Source organism: Bos indicus, chromosome 6 (genome assembly GCF_029378745.1).
Source record: "Bos indicus isolate NIAB-ARS_2022 breed Sahiwal x Tharparkar chromosome 6, NIAB-ARS_B.indTharparkar_mat_pri_1.0, whole genome shotgun sequence".
Lineage (NCBI taxonomy): Eukaryota > Metazoa > Chordata > Mammalia > Artiodactyla > Bovidae > Bos > Bos indicus.
Window position 1 is genome coordinate 61,622,603 of NC_091765.1, and position 22,498 is coordinate 61,645,100.

The 22,498-nt window shown below is 37.2% G+C and overlaps 1 protein-coding gene across 1 annotated transcript in view; it reads left to right on the forward strand.

Annotated features, from left to right (window-relative positions):
* The window catches only part of SLC30A9 (solute carrier family 30 member 9), an 88,504-nt gene that overhangs the window by 61,752 nt on the left and 4,254 nt on the right, over window positions 1-22,498 (forward strand). The window contains exons 12-17 of the mRNA XM_019962671.2: window positions 193-232; window positions 1,169-1,240; window positions 1,791-1,898; window positions 4,591-4,756; window positions 12,688-12,817; window positions 15,570-15,683. Of these exons, the coding sequence (XP_019818230.2) occupies window positions 193-232; window positions 1,169-1,240; window positions 1,791-1,898; window positions 4,591-4,756; window positions 12,688-12,817; window positions 15,570-15,683 (630 nt within the window). The remainder of the gene's footprint in view (window positions 1-192; window positions 233-1,168; window positions 1,241-1,790; window positions 1,899-4,590; window positions 4,757-12,687; window positions 12,818-15,569; window positions 15,684-22,498) is intronic.

Sequence of the window (22,498 nt, forward strand, 5' to 3'; positions counted from 1 at the left end):
TCAAATTTTAACTCTTGTTTCTTCTTATGAAGACACCATGTGTCTCATTGTCCTCACTTGAACTATTTCCCATCAAAATCCTTATCTGATTAGGATTGAATTGATGTTTCCTTCCATTAAGCTTATGCATGGACTTTTATAATTCTTTAGTGAAATATTAACTTATGCTTTATTTTAATATTTATTTCCTAGGCATACTGTATTTTAGCGGGATCATTAGTATCTGAAGGAGGTACGTACTATCCCAGAATTTTGTTATTCTTAATAATCTATACTCCATTTTTGTAGTTTGCTATTAATAATAAGTTCTCTTGGTTAAAGAAAACTGTAGAAATAAGAATAAAGTTTTGTCTCCTTTGAGGGAGGAAATTCTTTGTATAATGTACTATGTTGATTCCTGTAATGGATGAGGCCAAATTTGGAAAAGCTTTTTTTGTTCTTGTTCTTAAGTATCAGAACATTTGAAATGGAGTATAAATACATAACTATATAGTGAGTTTTTAAGAATCAGGCTTTAGTAATGTTAACCTGGGAAGACTGTCCCTTTTTGCAGAACAAGTATTTTTAAGCTCAGAGCATTTTAAATGGAGTATAAATACATAACTGTATAGCGAGTTTTTAAGAATCAGGCTTTAGTAATGTTAACCTGGGAAGGCTGTCCCTTTTTGCAGAACAAGTATTTTTAAGTTTTTGAAAGTTTCAGCTATAGAAGTAATATGACAGAGAAGTGCTAGTACCATGCATGAAACTGCCTTATCTGCTGCTCTACTTATAGTATGTTTACTTTTGAAACATTGTCGTTTTCTATGAATTATCACTTCATCTTTGACAGTCTTGTAAAATGTTGATAATACCACCTGCCTCAAAAGGTTGGGAGTCTCAAAAATGATTGTGCTTAGTGTGGTACCTGACAACTAATCGTTTTCTAATAAATTAAGGCTGTTGTGATGGTAATGATATTTAAATTATGGTAGCTAAAAATATGGGATTCATTTTATTATAATGATTAACTGGGGTTCTTGATAATGGCTAGTTTAATATAGAACTTTTCCTATTGACAGCTCTTAGCATTAAAGCATTGTGCCTATTTATTTATCTTTTGAGATGCCATCTTTAAAGTTTGGAGGCATGAAGTTTCTTCCATCTGATATGAGTGCTTTTCTTTCAGCAACACTTCTTGTTGCTGTAAATGAGCTTCGTAGGAGTGCTCGGGCCAAAGGAATGTCATTTTACAAGTATGGTATGTATTTTAGAAATGTAGGTGTATTATATCATCATCGTTATTTGCCTAAAATCACCGAGTACTGTTGCTTTGTTCCACATAGATGTGTACAAAATATATCTCAGTGTCTTCCCTATGGCTGTTATATATTAGCTCTTTTAAAAAGAAAAATGTAGTGTAATTTGAATAGGAGTGCTTTATATTTGGATATTTCTGTGTATGCTTATGTAACTTGAGAAAGTAATTTGACTTTACATATCAGTTATTGTTAACATTTAAATCAAGTAACTATATTTATATTGAACAGTTTTAAAAGTCAGGATGGCATACATTAAAAAAAATTTTTTTAATGGCCATTGGGCACAACTTATGGGATTTAAGTTCCCCAGCAAGGGATTTAACCTGGGCCACAGCAGTGAAAACCTATAATCCTAACCACTAGGCCACTAGGGAACTCCCTTTTAATTCAAATTAAATTAAGTTAAATTAATGGACATTTTATGTTACCTGAAAACATCAAATTAAGATTTCAAAATTTTCTTTTCTTGTCTCTACCCCAATGACTAAGTAATGGAAAGTCGTGATCCTAGTACAAATGTTATATTACTGGAGGATACTGCAGCTGTGTTGGGAGTGACAATAGCAGCCACTTGTATGGGCCTTACCTCCATAACAGGTAAATATTTCTCGGATTATGGGTGATTTATTTGTACTACTTAAATAATCCTTTAATATGTGGGAATTTTCCTTTATATCATTGAAAAAGTTTAAATCAATAGATTGTTAAATGTGAATTTCATACTAACTGTTTGTATAAGACAAGATAGTAAAAGTATTCAGATTTCTGAGTTAGAAATTTCTCTTAGAAATAAAGAAAGCTGCTAATAGAGCATTTCTATAATGCTCTAAACGTTTCTAGCTGTGACTTAGTAAATTACACAACTATTCAGAGCTTTTAAGTTCTTTATGTGTAGATATTGGTGATACTTGTCCTAGTGACCTTACAGGTTTGAGATAATATACGACAGAGAACTTTAATAAACTCTAAAGTTTAAAATAAATATACATTGTGGCTCATTCATTTGTCTTTCTCCACTGTTAGTGCCAATAATAACTGCTTTTGCTTTCCTGTTTCCTTGATTCTTTAGTTGCTTCCATCCTTATTCTGGCAGCTAGTTAAATGTTTTGAAGGCCAGTGCAGCACAGGTGAATAAGACAGATAAACCATTTTATTTTTATTTTCTAAAATAAATGAACCAATTATTATGAAGAAACTAAATTTCTGAGGTTGGAATTCTCTTGGAATGGTATTTCCATTCTTTCCTGTTTGTCCTAGCATATTTAAAATAATTTTAGGTAATGAGCTTCCACCGTTCTGCAGTATTAACATAGTCTGAAGTATGAATAGATTTTTCTCATTTTGAATGTGCATATTGAGACTAAACCATCATTTTCTGATTTTCACTGTGATCCAAAATATTCCTAAATGTTTTGATTGTTTTTCTAGTTGACCTTACCATTTTAGACACTTTGTAGACATAAATACGGAGAAGGCAATGGTGACCCACTCCAGTACTCTTGCCTGGAAAATCCCATGGACAGAGGAGCCTGGTAGGCTGTAGTCCATGGGGTCTCTGAGTCGGACACAACTGAGCAACTTCACTTTCACTTTTCACTTTCATGCACTGGAGAAGGAAATGGCAACCCACTCCAGTGTTCTTGCCTGGAGAATCCCAGGGACGGGGGAGCCTGGTGGGCTGCCGTCTCTGGGGTCCCACAGAGTCGGACACGACTGAAGCGACTCTGCACCAGCAGCAGCAGCAGACATAAATAATTTCTTAGCAAAATGTAAGGCTTAAGGAAAGTATGACTTGATGAATAGGTCAACTTTTAATAGAGGGGTAGGATGGGATCAGAGGTGGGAGGGAGGTTCATGAGGGAGGGCATATTTACACTTACGGCTAATTCATGTTATTGTATGGCAGAAACCAATACAACATTGTAAAGCAATTTTCCTCCAGTTAAAAATAAATTAAAAAAAAACAAGGTTGAAAAAAAATCAAGATAAAGATCTCTTTCTACCAAGTATGTATTATTAAAGTTTCACCTTAATTTTTATTTAATTACTTAAGTCATTTACATTAAATGACATGCCAGGAAATAAAATATTTTCCAGCTAATAATTCTGTTCATTTTTATTGTCATTCAGTTATTAAAAATGTATATTTGAAAATAAAAATAATTAAGTTTAGATTTCTAAAGAAGAACAGTATTTGATTTGAAACTCTATAATTACAAACTTCCTAATGGATTATGTTTTACAAATGGATCATATTTGTATACTTTAGTAGTACAAAATAAGTCATCCCTTTTTAGTGTTATATTTTGACCATATGTTAATAAAACTAATGTAAATTGAGATTTTTTTTTTAGTAAAACATGCATATTTTATCAAGCATTAAGGTAGTTAAATTTAATACTGACATTTGATCTATGGAATAAATGCTTAATTATAAAAACCTTGTGTGTAAAATTTATTTTAAAGATTTAAAGTATAATATTTATTGATACATTCATAGGTAATAAGTCAACTCTTACAGGTTCTGGAAGAGAATAAAGCCCTAACAGCCTAAGGCAAACTTTACAATCAGAATCATCTGGAGGGATTGGGAAGGCATAGAATGCTAGGCCCCTGCTGCAGATTTCTGGTTTGGAAGGTCTTGAGCGAGACCTGAGAATTTGCATCACTGCCACGTTATCCAGTGATGCTGCGGCTGCTGCCGGTCATAGGACTGCATTTTGAGAACCACTGCTTTAAGGTAGCCGTTAGATGCAAATGAACTTCCATTTGCTTTCTGCTTTCTTTTTGTGTATCTAAGAATGTTACTACCTATGTTATCATTCTTGGTTGAAAGAGATAAGAGTGCCTCATATGTATTTTTTTATATGGCTTAAATCTTGCACAGAATCTTTATAAGACAAAACACAAAAATTTTTTTTAGCTGTTGATCCTACAATTATTTTGTCAACTAGGAAAAGTGCTACCGACATATCAAAAAAGAAATGGACTCTATTACTTTCGTATATATATCATGTCTCTAATTTGAAAATGCTCTGAACCCTAACCCATGTAACCAGGTGCAAGTAATGGATCATAAGTAATTAAACTGCATAATACTCTTTATGTAACATGCAGCAAGTTGTAGCATTCTTATTTTGTAGAATAGTAAAACTATTAGGAGAAAGTCATTAAAGGAATTAGGAATGAATTTCAGGTCCCTTGATTTACTAATTCAGGTTCTTTGCTCCCTAAAGCTCATTGAAATAGAACATGTTAATTTACTGACTTCTTATGTGCCTTTATTTAGGCAACCCACTGTATGACAGCCTCGGTTCTTTGGGTGTGGGCACCCTATTAGGCGTGGTCTCAGCATTCCTCATCTACACTAACACGGAAGCACTCTTAGGACGATCCATCCAGCCAGAACAAGTACAACGGCTTACTGAGCTCCTGGAGAACGATCCGTCAGTAAGGTCAGCTTATTCCAGTGATGCTGTTAAAGTTTAGAGAAATAGAAATGCTTGTTTTATAAGTTCTTCCAAAAGAGGTTTTGAATCCCTAGCCTTCAGAACTTTTTAATCTATTACTTTGCAGCATTGCAACCTTACAAGAAAGCAAGTGAAAGCATTTAGCAAACTCCCTGAATTTCCTTTTAAATTTTTTATATCTTTAATTTTTCTAAAAATAAGGAACAGTTAGATCATATAATGGGAACAGAAGTTTGCTAAGTATTTGCCTCTTCAATGTGGAACCACTTATATGAAATCTTCGTATTTATATTTGCCTTATATTTATAATTACAAATTGAATATGTATTTTTAAAAATTTATTTGACTACACTGGGTCTTAGTTACAGCATGTCAGGTCTAGTTCCCAGACCAGAACTGAACCTGGGACCCCTGCATTGGGAGCTTGGAGTCTTAGCCGCTGGACCACCAGCGAAGTCCCCACAAATTGAATATATTGAACCTAAAAGATTTTTATTCATTGGGATATGACTACCAAATTGAATATAATTTATACTTTTTTTAGTATAAACATCTTATTTTAGCTTATTTTAAATGTTTTTCCTTATAATCTTTATCATTAAATGATAAAGAGTTGAAGATTTAATAGATAATCAGAAGAGATAAAGTGTTCTAATAGAACTTAGTGAACTTAAGCAGTAGTGTAGTTTCAGAGTGAAGGGAAAGGAACAATCCTTTAAAATTCTAATTTTCTACTAATCTACACACACACACACACACACACACACACACACATATTTAACTCTAAGAATGTGTTTTTCTTGTGTTATAATTAAAATCTTTAAGTTCAGTCTTTTAAGAATGACCTCTGTATCTACATCACTAAAACAAATGAGTATGTGATTACTATATTTATATTCTAAGCCCTACATGTTTATTCTTAAAAAGTACTTACCTGCTAGATCAAGATTAGAAGTTGAGCATTTTTAGAATCAATACTAGGCTTAGTGATTTCATGTGAGATTCTCCATGTTAATATCCTTTTCTTGTGATTTCTTTTGTGATTTCTTTTTCTACTTTTAGTATCATGGTAGTATTGACTTTATAAAATGAGTTGGGAAGTGTTTCCTCTCCTCCTCTTCTAATTTTTTAATGAGTTTGTAAAAAAACTTGTTATAATTTCTTCTTTAAATGTTTGGTGCAATTCAGCAGTGATGCCATCTGGGGATGGGCTTTCTGCTTGGTTAGTTTTTGATTACTTGCTCTATCTCTTTTTACACATTTATTCGGATTGTCTGTTTCATCTTGTGTCAGTTTCAGCAGTTTGTGTCTTTATAGAAATTTGTCCATTACTTCAAAGTTATCTAATTTGTTGGTACAGCTGTTCGTGGTTTTCCTTTGTATTTCTTTAGGATTGGTAGTAATGTCTCCTCTTTCATTTCTGATTCTGCTAATTTAAGTGTTGGTTTTTTTTTTTTTTTTCCTTGGTCAGTCCAGCTAAAGATTTATCAATTTTGTTGATCTTTTCAGAGGACTAGCTTTTGGTTTAATTGATTTTCTGTAGTTTTTTCTATTTCTTGAATCCTGGTCTAATCTATATTATTTCTGTCCTTCTGCTTGGTTTACGTTTAGTATTGATTTACGTTTGCTCTTGTTTCAGTGTCTTAAGATGATACGTTACATTTTTTATCTGATACCCATCTTCTTTTCTTAATATAGGCTTTTACAGTTATAAATTTCCTTCTAAGTACTGCTTTCACTTCATCCTATAAATTTTATTATGTTATGTCTTCGTTTTCATTTACTTCAAAGTATTTTCTAATTTCACTTTAGATTTCTTCTTTGACCATTGGTTGGTTAGTAGTGTGTGGTTTAATTTCTCAAATGTCTTCATTAATTCTTATTTCATTCCATTATGGTTGTCAAGCACTCTTTTTATTATTTCTGTCCTTTTGAATTTACTGAGCTTTATTTTATAGCCTAACATGATCTATCCTGGATAATATTCCATGTGTACTTGAGGATGTTTATTCTGCTATTGTAAGGAGTGTTGTGTAGATGTCTATTAGATTTGGTTGGTTTATACTGCTCAAGTTTTCTGTTTCCTTATTGATCCTCTTGCCTCATTGTTTTCTCCATTAGTGAAAGTAGAATATTGAAGTCACCTGTTATTGTTGTTGAATTGCCCATTTCTCCTTTCATTTCTGTCAGTTTTTACTTCATGTATTTTGGCACCCATTTGTTAGGAATAATGTGTTTATAATTTGTATATGTTGTTTATAATTAAACTCTAGGGAAGAACTGTAAAAGGAAAGATGGTGACAAATTTGAAATTTCCTGAAAAGTGCTACACTCAATATGTCAGCAAATTTGGAAAACTCAGCAGTGGCCACAGGACTGGAAAAGGTCTGTTTCATTCCAATCCTAAAGAAAGGCAGTGCCAAAGAATGCTCAAACTACCGCACAATTGCACTCATCTCACACGCTAGTAAAGTAATGCTCAAAATTCTCCAAGCCGGGCTTCAGCAATATGTGAACCGTGAACTTCCAGATGTTCAAGCTGGATTTAGAAAAGGCAGAGGAGCCAGAGATCCAATTGCCAACATCTGCTGGATCATGGAAAAAGCAAGAGAGTTCCAGAAAACATCTATTTCTGCTTTATTGACTATGCCAAAGCCTTTGACTGTGTGGATCACGATAAACTGGGAAATTCTGAAAGAGATGGGAATACCAGACCGACCACCTGACCTGCCTCTTGAGAAACCTGTATGCAGGTCAGGAAGCAACAGTTAGAACTGGATATGGAACAACAGACTTGTTCCAAATAGGAAAAGGAGTAAGTACATCAAGGCTGTATATTGTCACCCTGCTTATTTAACTTATATGCAGAGTACATCATGAAAAAGGCTGGCCTGGAAGAAGCACAAGCTGGAATCAAGATTGCCGGGAGAAATATCAATAACTTCAGATATGCAGATGATATCATCCTTATGGCAGAAAGTGAAGAACTAAAGAGCCTCTTGATCAAAGTGAAAGAAGAGAGTGAAAAAGTTGGCTTAAAGCTCGACATTCAGAAAACTAAGATCATGGTATCTGGTCCCATCACTTCATGGCAAATAGATGGGGAAACAGTGGCAGACTTTATTTTTTGGGGTCTCCAAAATCACTGCAGATAGTGATTGCAGCCATGAAATTAAAAGGCGCTTACTCCTTGGAAGGAAAGTTATGACCAACCTAGACAGCATATTAAAAAACAGAGACATTACTTTGCCAACAAAGGTCTGTCTAGTCACAGCCCTGGTTTTTCCAGGAGTCATGTATGGATGTGAGAGTTGGACTATAAAAGAAAGCTGAGTGCTGAAGAATTGATGCTTTTGAACTGTGGTGTTGGAGAAGACTCTTGAGAGTTCCTTGGACTGCAAGGAGATCCAACCAGTCCATCCTAAAGGAGATCAGTCCTAGGTGTTCATTGGAGGGCCTGATGTTGAAGCTGAAACTCCAATACTTTGGCCACCTGATGTGGAGAGCTGATTCATTTGAAAAGACCCTGATGCTGGGAAAGATTGAGGGCGGGAAGAGAAGGGGACGACAGAGGATGAGATGGTTGGATGGCATCATCTACACAATGGACATGGGTTTGGGTGGACTCCTGGAGTTCGTGATGGACAGGGAGGCCTGGCGTGCTGCGGTTCATGGGGTCGCAAAGAGTCAGAGACGACTGAGAGACTGAACTGAACTGAAATAGTGAAGATCTATATATTAAATTGTTGGAAAAATAAATGTTAGTTATTTCAGAAAGTTTATACAGTTTTTAAAGCAGTGTATTAATTACCTCTATTGGTCTGTTACAAATTACCCCAAAACTTTGTGATTTAATACACCATTTATTGCCTCACAGCTTCTATGGGTCAGGAATCTGAGCACAGTTTACCTGGGTCTCCACTCCAGGGTTTCTCACATATTGCAGTTAAGGTATTGACTGAGACTTCAGTCATCTCCTGGGGAAGGATCAGCTTCTAAGCTTACTCCCACAATTATCAACAGAATTTAGTTCCTTGCCATGTGGAACTCTCCAACATGGCAGTTTGCTTAATCAAAGTATGCAAATAGAGAAGACAATAGATATTGAGTGTGGACAAGATAAAAGTCACAGATCAGTCACCTGATCTTGAAATGACACCTCATCATCTTGCCATATTCTTTGGTTAGGAGCAAATCACCAGGGGTAGCCTGCATTGAAAGAGACAGGGTTATACAAGGGCCTGAACACAAGAGGAGAGGATCGCTGGAACCATGATAAACACTGCCTATCACAGTTTTCTATCTGCAGTTAAGATATATAAATTAACTAAGAGTATAAGGGGAAAGTATATCAATATTTTTAACTGCTGTTTAATTTTAGTCAAGTCATGAGTATTTTAAATAATTTGTTAAGACTGAGTTAGATACACTTTTCTAAAATGAATAAATTATATAGCCTCTTACAAATCTGGACAAGTTCTGTTTCAATTTGGACATATATAACTTTATAAATATTCAGCCACTAATTCTTATTTTCATCTATAAATCTATATTCATATGGATAAAGAATTTTAGACTCCATAGTAACTTGCTTAAGATCTCTCAGGCAGATGTTTTAAGAGTACTTGGTGCCTCATTTAGGCTTGTTTTCCCAGTAGAAAATCTCAATGTCCTTAGAATTCAGAGGGGTTTTAGTTTTCTTATGTATCCTGTAAACAAAAGATATTATAGTGATTACCATAAAAAGAAGGGAATTTATCAATAGTGTTCCAGGGAAGATTGATGCCTAGGATTAGGGCAGGAAGGATAAAAATCAGTTATGCTTGAGCGTCTGCTTCCTTTTCTGGAAGGCAGAATGGTATAATGGGAAGGCCACTAGGTTTGGATATCGAAAGATCTGGGGTGAGGCCTGGCTCTCCTGTTGACTAGATAAATTACCTTAGGTCTCTCATATCCCTCTGGGATTCTTTTATCTATAAATTAAACATGCCATCTTAATCTACTTTGCGAATGTCATTGATTAAAAGCCTGCTGTGTAATTGGTGCCATATTAAACATTTTATGTATTTTGGTTCATTATTTCCCACATCCATCCTGTTCAGTTCAGTTCAGTCTCTCAGTCGGGTCTGACTCTCTGCAACTCCGTGAACCACAGCACGCCAGGCCTCCCTGTCCATCACCAACTCCCGGAGTTTACACAAACTCATGTCCATTGAGTCGGTGATGTCATCCAACCATCTCATCCTCTGTTGTCCCCTTCCCCTCCTGCTCACAGGCTTCCCCAGAATCAGGGTCTTTTCAAATGAGTCAGCTCTTCGCATCAGGTGGCCAAAGTATTGGAGTTTCAGCTTCAACATCAGGCCCTCCAATGAACACCCAGGACTGATCTCCTTTAGGATGAACTGGTTGGATCTCCTTGCAGTCCAAGGGACTCGCAAGAGTCTTCTCCAACACCACAGTTCAAAAGCATCAATTCTAGTGTGCTCAGCTTTCTTTATAGTCCAACTCTCACATCCATACATGACTCCTGGAAAAACCATGGCTTTGACTAGACGGACCTTTGTTGGCAAAGTAATGTCTCTGCTTTTTAATATGCTGTCTAGGTTGGTCATAACTTTCCTTCCAAGGAGTAAGCATCTTTTAATTTCATGGCTGCAGTCACCATCTGTGGTGATTTTGGAGCCCAGAAAAATAAAGTCAGCCACTGTTTGCCCATCTATTTGCCATAAAGTAATGGGGCCAGATGCCATGATCTTAGTTTTCTCCCATCCAAGTACTAACCAGGCCCGACCCTGCTTAGCTTCCGAGATCAGACGAGATCGGGCGCGTTCAGGGTGGTATGGCCGTAGACTGATCTTAGTTTTCTGAATGTCGAGCTTTAAGCCAACTTTTTCACTCTCCTCTTTCACTTTCATCAAGAAGCTCTTTAGTTCTTCTTCACTTTCTGCCATAAGGGTGATATCATCTGCATATCTGAAGTTATTGATATTTCTCCCGGCAGTCTTGATTCCAGCTTGTGCTTCTTCCAGCCCAGCCTTTCTCATGATGTACTCTGCATATAAGTTAAATAAGCAGGGTGACAATATACAGCCTTGATGTGCTTACTCCTTTTCCTATTTGGAACCAGTCTGTTGTTCCATGTCCAGTTCTAACTGTTGCTTCCTGACCTGCATACAGGTTTCTCAAGAGGCAGGTCAGGTGGTCTGGTATTCCCATCTCTTTCAGAATTTTCCACAGTTTATTGTGATCCACACAGTCAAAGGCTTTGGCATAGTCAATAAAGCAGAAATAGATGTTTTCTGGAACTCTCTTGCTTTTTCCATGATCCAGTGGATGTTGGCAATTGGATCTCTGGCTCCTCTGCCTTTTCTAAATCCAGCTTGAACATCTGGAAGTTCACGGTTCATGTATTGCTGAAGCCCGGCTTGGAGAATTTTGAGCATTACTTTACTAGCATGTGAGATGAGTGCAATTGTGTGGTAGTTTGAGCATTCTTTGGCACTGCCTTTCTTTCGGATTGGAATGAAAACGGACCTTTTCCAGTCCTGTGGCCACTGCTGAGTTTTCCAAATTTGCTGACATATTGAGTGTGGCACTTTCACAGCATCATCTTTCAGAGTTTGAAATAGCTCAACTGGAACTCCATCACCTCCACTAGCTTTGTTCGTAGTGGTGCTTTCTAAGGCACACTTGACTTCACATCCCAGGATGTCTGGCTCTAGGTCATTGATCACACCATCGTGATTATCTGGGCCGTGAAGATCTTTTTTGTACAGTTCTTCTATGTATTCTTGACACCTCTATCTTCTGCTTCTGGTAAGTCCCTACAATTTCTGTCCTTTATTGAGCCCATGTTTGCATGAAATGCTCCCTTGGTATCTCTAATTTTCTTGAAGAGATCTCTAATCTTTCCCATTCTATTGTTTCCCTCTATTTGTTTGCATTGATCGCTGAGGAATGCTTTCTTATCTCTCCTTGCTATTCTTTGGAACTCTTCGTTCAAACAGGTATATCGTTCCTTTCCTCCTCTCCTTTTCGCTTCTCTTCTTTCCACAGCTATTTGTAAGGACTCCTCAGACAGCCATTTTGCTTTTTTGCATTTCTTTTTCTTGGTGATGGTCTTGATCCCTGTCTCCTGTATAACGTCACAAACTATGTATAACATCCATAGTTCATCAGGCACTCACTCTATCAGATCTAGTCCCTTGAATCTATTTCTCACTTCCACTGTATAATCGTAAGGGATTTGATTTACGTCATACCTCAGTGGTCTAGTGGTTTCCCCCACTTTCTTCAATTTAAGTGAATTTGACAATAAGGAGTTCATGATCTGATCCAGAGTCAGCTCTCTGTCTTGCTTTTGCTGACTGTATAGAGCTTCTCCATCTTTGCATGCAAAGAATATAATATATCTGATTTTGGTGTTGGCCATCTGGTGATGTCCATGTGTAGAGTCTTCTCTTGTGTTGTTGTAAGAGGGTGTTTGCTATGACCAGTGCGTTTTCTTGGCAAAACTCTATAATCCGTCCTGTTAGGTAGTTGTTATTAAGCTCATTCTAATACAGTACTTCTGGGCATTGTGTGAAAAAGGAGCTATTGAAAAAAAGATTATGAGATAAAATGACAGTATTGTAAAAAGCAATTTAGAGTTGATTTTTTAATCTACAAACTATGTAATTAATGTATATTAAAATTACTGTAAAATAGTATTGTTTGCACCTTTGTATGGCATTATACAAAAAAAAAAAACTTAACGAGCAATTTTTTGGAAAATGGTAGGTGGTGCTTAATGGTGAGCACTCTGGAAGCCATCTTAGTCCATTTTCATCACTGGTGGAAAAAAAAGAATTCTAGACTTTTGCCACTAAAACGTGTGTGTGTGTGTATAAATTTGTATGCATTGTTATTGATTACAGGGCAATTCATGATGTTAAAGCCACAGACCTGGGATTAGGGAAAGTGAGATTTAAGGCAGAAGTAGATTTCGATGGACGAGTTGTTACGAGATCATATTTGGAAAAACAAGATTTTGACCAAATGCTACAAGTAAGTTTATGTATTTTTTAATTTTTTTTCTAATATAGCCAAGGGTTGAAGAGTTACTTCCTGAGTAAATAAAATAAAAGCTTTTCTTTGTAAGTCTTAAAGTCACTTCAAGTTTCAGCTTCTTAGGGTTCTAAAATTTGACAAAGACCTTTTTACTTAGTGTAAGAGTGTTTCAAAGGAGACAGCAGAAAAGGTAATTTATTATTAAAGTGCTTGTTGGTGCCACACATTTTATATATGTTATTTTATTTACTCTCAACAACCTGTGAGGTGAAGAATTAATATTTTCATTTTTATTTTATTTATTTTTAATAATTCATATTTATTTAATTTAGGTGTAGTGGGTCTTCATTGCTATGTGGGCTTTCCTCCTGTTGCAGCATCAGGGTCTACTCTAGTTGTGGTGCATGGGCTTCTGATTGTGGTGGCTTCTCTTACGGAGCACGGACTCTAAGGTGTGTGGTCTTTGGCTGTTGGAGCAAGTGGCTCAGTAATTGCAGCTCCTGGGCTCCAAAGTGAAGTGAAGTCGCTCAGTCATGTCCGACTCTTTGCGACCCTGTGGACTGTAGCCTACCAGGCTCCTCCGTCCATGGGATTCTCCAGGCAAGAATACTGGAGAGGGTTGCCATTTCCTTCTCCAGGTGATTTTCCCAACCCAGGGATTGAACCTGGGTCTCCGCATTGCAGGCAGACGCTTTAACCTCTGAGCCACCAGGGAAGCCCAAAGCACAGGCTTAATAGTTGCGGCCCAAGGGCCTAGTTGTTCCATGTCATGTGGGAACCTCCTGGACCAAGGATCAAACCCATATCTCTTGCTTTGGCAGGCAGATTCTTTACCACTGAGCCACAAAGGAAGCCCCTTAATTTTTATATATAGGCAAATTCAGACACAGAAAGATTAGATAACTTGCCTAAATTTCAGAGTCGTAATATGGAGTCAGATATTCATTTAGATATCTGTAACTCCAGAATCCATGCTTTTTTATTAGGAGTACTTTAAAAGAAAATTTATAGACGATAGTATAATGAATAGAGCAGAGGTTGCTGGTGCTGCTAAGTCGCTTCAGTCGTGTCCGACTCTGTGCGACCCCATAGACGGCAGCCCACCAGGCTTCGCCATCCCTGGGATTCTCCAGGCAAGAACACTGGAGCGGGTTGCCATTTCCTTCTCCAATGCATGAAAGTGAAAAGTGAAAGGAAAGTCGCTCAGTCGTGTCATTCTGATAGTGACCCCATGGACTGCAGCCCACCAGGCTCCTCCATCCATGGGATTTTCCAGGCACGAGTACTGGAGTGGGGTGCATTGCCTTCTCTGAGAGCAGAGGTTACCACTTGCCTTTGTCTAATATTAACATTTACAATACTGTATTTGCTTAAGATTGTAAAAAACGAAAAGAAATCATTACAAAAATAGTTACAGTCCTTGTTTCTCCTTCTAGATCTCATTCTCTTTTTTCCATTCCAAGAACTAACAATTATCTTGAATTTAGTACTTGTCATTTCCATTCAGATTTTTATATTTTTCAAGATATTTTTCTTAGCACAAGATAGAATAACATTTTAGATGTTTGAAAATTGTTATAAATGGTATAATATGATTATCTCTATAATTTGTTTAGCAGTGTGTTTTATGGTAATATATACCCTATTAATTTACTTTTACTTGCTATATAGTATTTCATTGTATAAATGAACATACTGCAGTTTATTTATCCAGTCCCCATTTGATGGGAAATTATATTGGCCCCAGTGTTAAACTATTGGAAACAACACTACGATGGCATTTTTATACATGTTTCCTTGTTTGCATGTGCAAAACTTTAGGGCACATGTGCAAGAAATTTAGGGCATTATTATATAGCTCGATTTAAAATATGTGAGCAATGGGCTGAACATATCTTCAGCTTCCTTAGATATTGGCAAATTGTTCTCCAAAGTATGTCAGTTTAACTTCCATCATCAATGTAGCAAAGTTTCTATTGCTACATTTTCAGTAGACTGTATTGACAGAGTTTTAAAAATTTTGTCATTATGATAGATATAAAATACTATCCTGTTGATTTAGTTGATATTTCCGTGATAGTAGTAAGGATAATAAGCATAGAAATTTATTGACCATTGGAATTCCCTCTACTTACTTCATTGTTCATTTACTTTCTCTTATTTTGACAGATTTGTAAATGTTTTATTTTTAATACGCTGAGTACTAATCGTTCCTCAGTTACGTATATGTGGATAACTTCCTAGTTTGTAACTTATCATTCACTTTGTTGTTTTACAGAAGATTTAATGCAGTTTTTAATTTTATGTCAAATTTGAAATGCTTTTTATTATCTTGATTGAGAAACCTTTCTGTATCCCATTATCATAAAATATTCTTTTCTTCTAAAAATTTTATGGTTTACTTTTGTACATTTGGTTTTCAGTCCACTTGGAATTATTTATTAGTCTAAGGGATTTAGGCTTTTTTTCCTATTAAAAAATAATTTTCTCAGCACTACTTACTCATTTGTCCATTTATTTCTCACTGATTTTGCAGTATTACCTCTGTGGGGCATTGTATTCAATTTTTCTGAGATTGATTTTTTTTTTTTTTTAGAAATAGATGGTCCATTGCTTATGGCTTGAAAGTTTTCCATATTTCATAAAACTCAATGGTATTTGTTATAATTTTTAGAAGAAATTATCAATGTATGACTATGATTTTTTTTAAGAATTTATTTTGTTTTTATCCTATCATTTTCTTTTATAGGAAATTCAAGAAGTGAAGACTCCTGAAGAACTAGAGACCTTTATGCTTAAACATGGAGAAAATATTATTGATACTTTAGGAGCTGAAGTAGATAGACTTGAGAAGGAACTGAAAGTAAGATATATTCATCATAATAATATGCTAACAGTGTCACCTATTTTTTGAATATTTATCTGTGTCAGGCACTTTGCTAATTGCATTACTTGTGTGCTTTTATCTTCTCAGTAACCTCATAACGTATCAGTAGTTACGGTCAACAAAATGACCAGGTTAGAGAAGTTAGATAGTATACTCAAGGAAACAGGGGACTTGGGATTTGAACCTTTATTGTTTAGTTTAAGATTCAGTATTTTTAACCCCTGTTCTATACTGATTGCTTAGTTTCTAAAATAGTCAGAGGTTTGTCTTTAAGAAGTGGTCTCTAATATTTTTAGAGAAAGGTAAAGGGGAAACCTTAGATTCTGTTCAAAAGTTTAAAGAAAATGACTTTAAGTATATACATCTTTCTTTAATCTGTCTGACATTAATTTATATTTTCTGTTTGTTTCTGTTCAGTTGGATAGCATTACAACCTATCGTTTTTTTAACTAAAATATTACGTAACCAGACTGCCTTTAAAAATACCTCTGTGTTCTGAAATTGTCATTTGTTGACATTGGAGTTCTAATCCTTTGCAATGAAGAAAATTTGTAAATGATTGTTAACATCTATAGCTTGTTGAAGACAGTGAATTTTCTTCAGTTGATGTTGATCAATCTTTAATATTGTTAAAAGTTGATGAGGAATGACAAATTGAAGGGAAACATTTTTATCACTATTTTACTATCTTTTAGAATCTACGTATGTGATCAAAGCACTTCAAAAAAAGATGATTTTGTTAATGTATTTGTTTTAATTTTGATGATTTTGTTAATGTTAATATTATAGTTCATGAGCTCTATCAGGCATGATTTTCAGAACTTCTGGATGAGTAATTGTCACATATTTTGATATTAGGATTCTACTGTCTTAAATATTATTGAGGACTTGAGCTTTTTTTGGTAGGTTATATTTATTGATACTTAGCAAATTATAAATTACAATTGAGAAATTTAAGAATATTTCTTCACTTAAAACGGAAAAGGCAATGGCACCCCACTCCAGTACTCTTGCCTGGAAAATCCCATGGATGGAGGAGCCTGGTAGGCTGCAGTCCATGGGGTTGCGAAGAGTTGGACACGACTGAGCGACTTCCATTTCACTTTTCACTTTCATGCATTGGAGAAGGAAATGGCAACCCACTCCAGTGTTCTTTCCTGGAGAATCCCAGGGACGGGGGAGCCTGGTGGGCTGCCATCTATGGGGTCGCAGAGTCGGACACAACTGAAGCGACTTAGCCGCAGCAGCATTCACTTAAAAAGCTAAATTGTTATATTCTCTTTTAATATTATATCAAAACCTGGCAATTGGTAACCTCTTAAAGCTTAGTTGTGATGCGAAATATGAAACCATTCAATGAACTTTTCATACAGTGTTTGAAGTTAGAGGGCACAGTCCAGGAGACCATCTTCATTTGTGATACCAGTTGCAAAGTTCAAGGAGTTTCTAAGACTATCCTCAGGTTTGATAATTCACTAGGAGGACTCACAGAACTCACTGAATGGTTTGTTACAGTGAAAGGATACAGATTAAAGCTAGTCAAAGAAAGAGGTGTATAGAGCAGAGTTCTGAACCTGGAGTTTCTCTGTCCTCTCCCCGGGGAGTCATGGACAGTGTTACATTCATGGTAATGATGTGTGACAATTTGCATGGAGTGCTGCCAACCAGAGAAGCTCAGCTGAGCTTTGGTATCCAGGAGTTTTCTCGGGGCTCTGTAGCTGACTGCTTGAGTAGCCTATCTCTCATCTCCAGCCCCTCTAAGGAAGAGCTGACACCTCTAGTCTCCACCCCTTTCTGGAGATACAGCAGCCACCATGTGGCCAAAGATAAAAACATAATTATCAGGCAGGATTTCCAAGGGCCTGAAGATTATCTCCCAGTAGCCAAGAGCAACTGTCAGACCTCTCTTTGGGTACAATAAGTTCTGTCCTATACATTATTATATTAAAATCTGTTAGCCTGTCTTTGTTCTCTGTCTGATGGGATCTTTTAACCCATGCATAATTCTTTAGCATTATGAATTGGTCATTTGGAAAATACTGGCTCATTGAATTTATGCACATCATTCAAATGTTGATACATTTCTAAATATTGGGAAACTGTCAGACTCATCATGGTGGATATGAGTTTTTCAGCATCCTAATTTTGACCTGAAAGCTTGCATTTTATTATTAGCAACAAAATACTATTAGTTGTTTTTCTTGAAGTAGACTCATTTTGTTTATTTCCCAAGAGGGTGCCTACCAAATAACCAGATTTTAATAACCATGGTTTGTTAGTTATTTTTTCAAGTAAAAATGGTGTTCAGATAAAAAGCATCTGATTGAGCTCATAATTCAAGCAGTCATGGGGGTTCCTTTCCTTGTGACATCAGACTTCTGTGTGGCACTAGAGGGCTTTATACATATTTCCCATTTTATCACAAAACATTTTTTAAAAATTGTATTCACAATTTCAGTTTAATAAATTAGTACTTTTTACTGCTTCATGAAGGACATTTCAGAGTGAAACTGGCTTAAAAAAAAAACCAATGGAGTGGCAGTAAAGAAGCAAAATGAATGTCAGTATAGTTTGGTGTAAGTTGTCTTGAGTTGTATGAAGGTCCCAGCAGTTTTATCCACCATTGCTTTTATGCCATTGGAGGAAATGTCAGCATAATACAAAAGGCAAAAAGCATCTTATGTAATTAGGAAAATAGTTTGACCTTGGAGTCACCCCTGAAAATATCTCCGTAACCCAGTAATCCTTGGACCAAACTTTGAAAACCATTGTTCTTAATAAAATGTGAGATGATTCTTTTTATGCTGGGTAATTGGTGAATGAATATATGTTACATTTCCGTTCTATCTGCTTTTATGTCCCTGGCAAGGAAAATAATGGATTTTTAAAACTAATTTTTAATTTTGGCTTTACTCTTATTGGAAACAGCACATCACAGTATGGACTGGAGAATACTTAACAAGTTGGCCATTCTTAAGTGTATTTATTCTTATCATAATCATATAAGCTTATTATTTTTAAGCTTATTTTGCTTTAATTGGGACATCCCAGGTGGCTCAGTGGTAAAGAATCCACCTGCCAGTGCAGGAGATGCAGTTTTAATCCCTGTATCAGGAGATCCCCTGGAGTAGGAAATGACAACCTGCTCCAGTATTCTTGCCTGGAAAATTCCATGGACGGAGGACCCTGATGGGCTGTAGTCCATGGGGTCACAAAGAGTTGGATGCAACTGACGGTGCACGTGATTTAATTAGAAGCCATTAAATCATTAATTATAGTCTTTGCAGCCAAAGATGGAGAAGCTCTATACAGTCAGCAGAAACAAGACCGGGAGCTGACTGTGGCTCAGATCATGAACTCCTTATTGCCAAATTCAGACTTAAATTGACGAAAGTAGGGAAAACCACTAGACTATTTGGGTATGACCTAAATAAAATCCCTTACAGTGGAAGTGACAAATAGATTCAAGGGATTAGATCTGATAGATAGAGTGCCTGAAGAACTATGGATGGAGGTTCATGACATTGTACAGGAGGCAGTGATCAAGACCATCACCAAGAAAAAGAAATGGAAGAAGGCAAAATGGTTGTCTGAGAAGGCTTTCCAAATAGCTGAGAAAAGAAGAGAAGCTAAAGGCAAAGCAGAAAAGGAAAGATACACCCATCTGAATGCAGAGTTCCAAAGAATAGCAAGGAGCAATAAGAAAGCCTTCCTCAGTGATCAATGCAAAAAAATAGAGGGAAACAATAGAATGGGAAAGACTAGAGATCTCTTCAAGAAAATTAAGAGATACCAAGGGAACATTTCATGCAGAGATGGGCTCAGTAAAGGACAGAAATGGTATGGACCTAACAGAAGCAGAAGATATTAAGAAGAGGTGGCAAGAATACACAGAAGAACTATACAAAAAAGATCTTCACGGCCCAGATAATCACGATGGTATGATCACTCACCTAGAGCCAGACATCCTGGAATGCAAAGTTAAGTGGGCCTTAGGAAGTATCACTATGAACAAAGCTAGTGGAGGTGATGGAATTCCAGTTGAGCTATTTCAAACTGTCAGAGATGATGCTGTGAAAGTGCTGCACTCCATATGTCAGCAAATTTGGAAAACTCAGCAGTGGCCACAGGACTGGAAAAGGTCCGTTTTCATTCCAATCCCAAAGAAAGGCAATGCCAAAGAATGCTCAAAGTACTGCACGATTGCACTCATCTCACATGCCAGCAAAGTAATGCTTAAAATTCTCCAAGCCAATCTTCAACAGTACGTGAATGATGAACTTCCAGATGTTCAAGCTGGATTTAGAAAAGGCAGAGAAACCAGAGATCAAATTGCCAACATCTGTTGGATCATGGAAAAAGCAAGAGAGTTCCAGAAAAACATCTACTTTTGCTTTATTGACTACACCAAAGCCTTTGTGTGGATCACAACAAATTGTGGAAAATTCTGAAAGATACGGGAATACCAGACCACCTGACCTGCCTCCTTAGAAATCTGTATGCAGGTCAGGAACCAGCAGTTACAACTGGACATGGAACAACAGACTAATTCCAAATCAGGAAAGGAGTATGTCAAGGCTGTATATTATTACCCTGCTTATTTAACTTATATGCAGAGTACATCATGCAAAATGCAGGACTGGATGAAGCACAAGCTGGTATTAAGATTGCCAGGAGAAATATCTATAACCTCAGGTATGCAGATGCTGCTGCTGCTAAGTCGCTTCAGTCGTGTCCGACTCTGTGCGACCCTGTAGATGGCAGCCCACCAGGCTCCACCGTCCTTGGGATTCTCCAGGCAAGAACACTGGAGTGGGTTGCCATTTCCTTCTCCAATGCATGAAAGTGAAAAGTGAAAGGGAAGTCACTCAGTTGTGTCCGACTCTTCTCGACCCCAGGGACTGCAGTCCACCAGCCTCCTCCGTCCATGGGATTTTCCAGGCAAGAGTACTGGAGTGGGGTGCCATTGCCTTCTCCGATATGCAGATGACACCACCCTTATGGCAGAAAGTGAAGAAGAACTAGAGAGCCTCTTGATGAAAGTGAAAGAGGAGAGTCAAAAAGTTGGCTTGAAACTCAACGTCAGAAAACTAAGATCATGGCATCTGGTCCCATCACTTCATGGCAAATAGATGGGGAAACAGTGATAGACTTTATTTTTTTGGCCTCCAAATCACTGCAGATGGTGACTACAGCCATGAAATTAAAAGACCGTTGTTTCTTGGAGGAAAAACTATGACCAACCTAGATAGCATATTAAAAAGCAGAGACATTACTTTGCTGACAAAGGTCTGTGTAGTCAAAGCTATGGTTTTTTCAGTAGTCATGTATGGATGTGAAAGTTGGACTGTAGAGAAATCTGAGTGCTGAAGAATTGATGCTTTTGAACTGTGGTGTTGGAGAAGACTCTTGAGAGTCCCTTGGACTGCAAGGAGATCAAACCATTCAATCCTGAAGGAAATCAGTCCTGATTATTCTTTGGAAGGACTGATGCTGAAGCTGAAACTCTAATACTTTGGTCACCTGATGCGAAGAACTGACTCATTTGAAAAGACCCTGATGCTGGGAAAGATTGAAGGCAGGAGGAGAGGGGGACAACAGAGGATAAGATGGTTGGATGGCATCACCAGCTCGATGGACATGAGTTTGAGCAAGCTCTGGGAATTGGTGATGAACAAGGAAGCCTGGCATGCTGCAGTCCATGGGGTCTTAAAGAGTTGGACACTCTGAGCGACTGAACCGAACTGAAATCATTAGTAGACTGAATTATCTCATGTTTTTGAGTTATGTAAGTCTTTCAAACCAAGATGCCACATTTTGCCTACCCTTTTAGGTGCAGATATCCCTGACTAATGTGGTTGTGGTGGTTTAGTCCCTTAAATTGTGTCCAACTCTTGCCAACCCATGGACTGCAGCCTCCTAGGCTCCTTTGTGCATGAGATTCTCCAGGCAAGAATACTGGAGTGGGTTGCCATTTCCTTCTCCAGGGGATCTTCCCAACCCAGAAACCAAACCCAGGTCTCCTGCAGTGCAGGCAGATTCTTTACAGACTGAGCTATGAGGGAAGCATAGCTACTAAGGTGGTCATCAGTTCAGTTCAGTCGCTCAGTCGTGTCCGACTGCTTGTGACACCATGGACAGCAACATGCCCGGCCTCCCTGTCCATCATCAACTCTCGGAGTTTACTCAGACTCTTGTCTATTGAGTTGGTGGTGCCATCCAACCATCTCATCCTCTGTTGTCCCCTTCTCCTCCTGGAGGAGGAGAGGAGGAGAAGGTGGTCATAAGGTACAATTAATCTCAAGTCAAAGGAAAAGTTCTTGCATTACATATCATATCCATAGTGGGAAAATCCTCCCAAATCTTAACTTGCTCTGTAGTAGCATAACGTTATAATGTCTGCTTACTTAACGTGTGTTTCCTCACTAAAGATAAGTTCTTTCCGGTCAAGTGCTGTTTGTTTCTTGTTCATTGTTGTATACTTCAGTGCTTGCTACAGTCTAGGCCTATAATAATTTTTGTTGTTGAAATTTCTTTAGATTTTTCTACAGTCTGACTTCTGCTTATCTTTCCAGCCTTATCACTAACCCGCCCTTTTGCAGTTTCTGTGCTGATCACACCATGTTGCCAGTGCAGAGTTCGCAGGCTGTCTGACTTTGCTCATGTTTCTTCTGTCTAGACCCTTTTCCTCATCTGTCTGGAAAACTCACTGTATTCAAACCTTGGTTAGATATTATATCCTCAGTGAATTCTTTCTGGATCTCGTGAATGAAAGTAATAGATCTCATGTT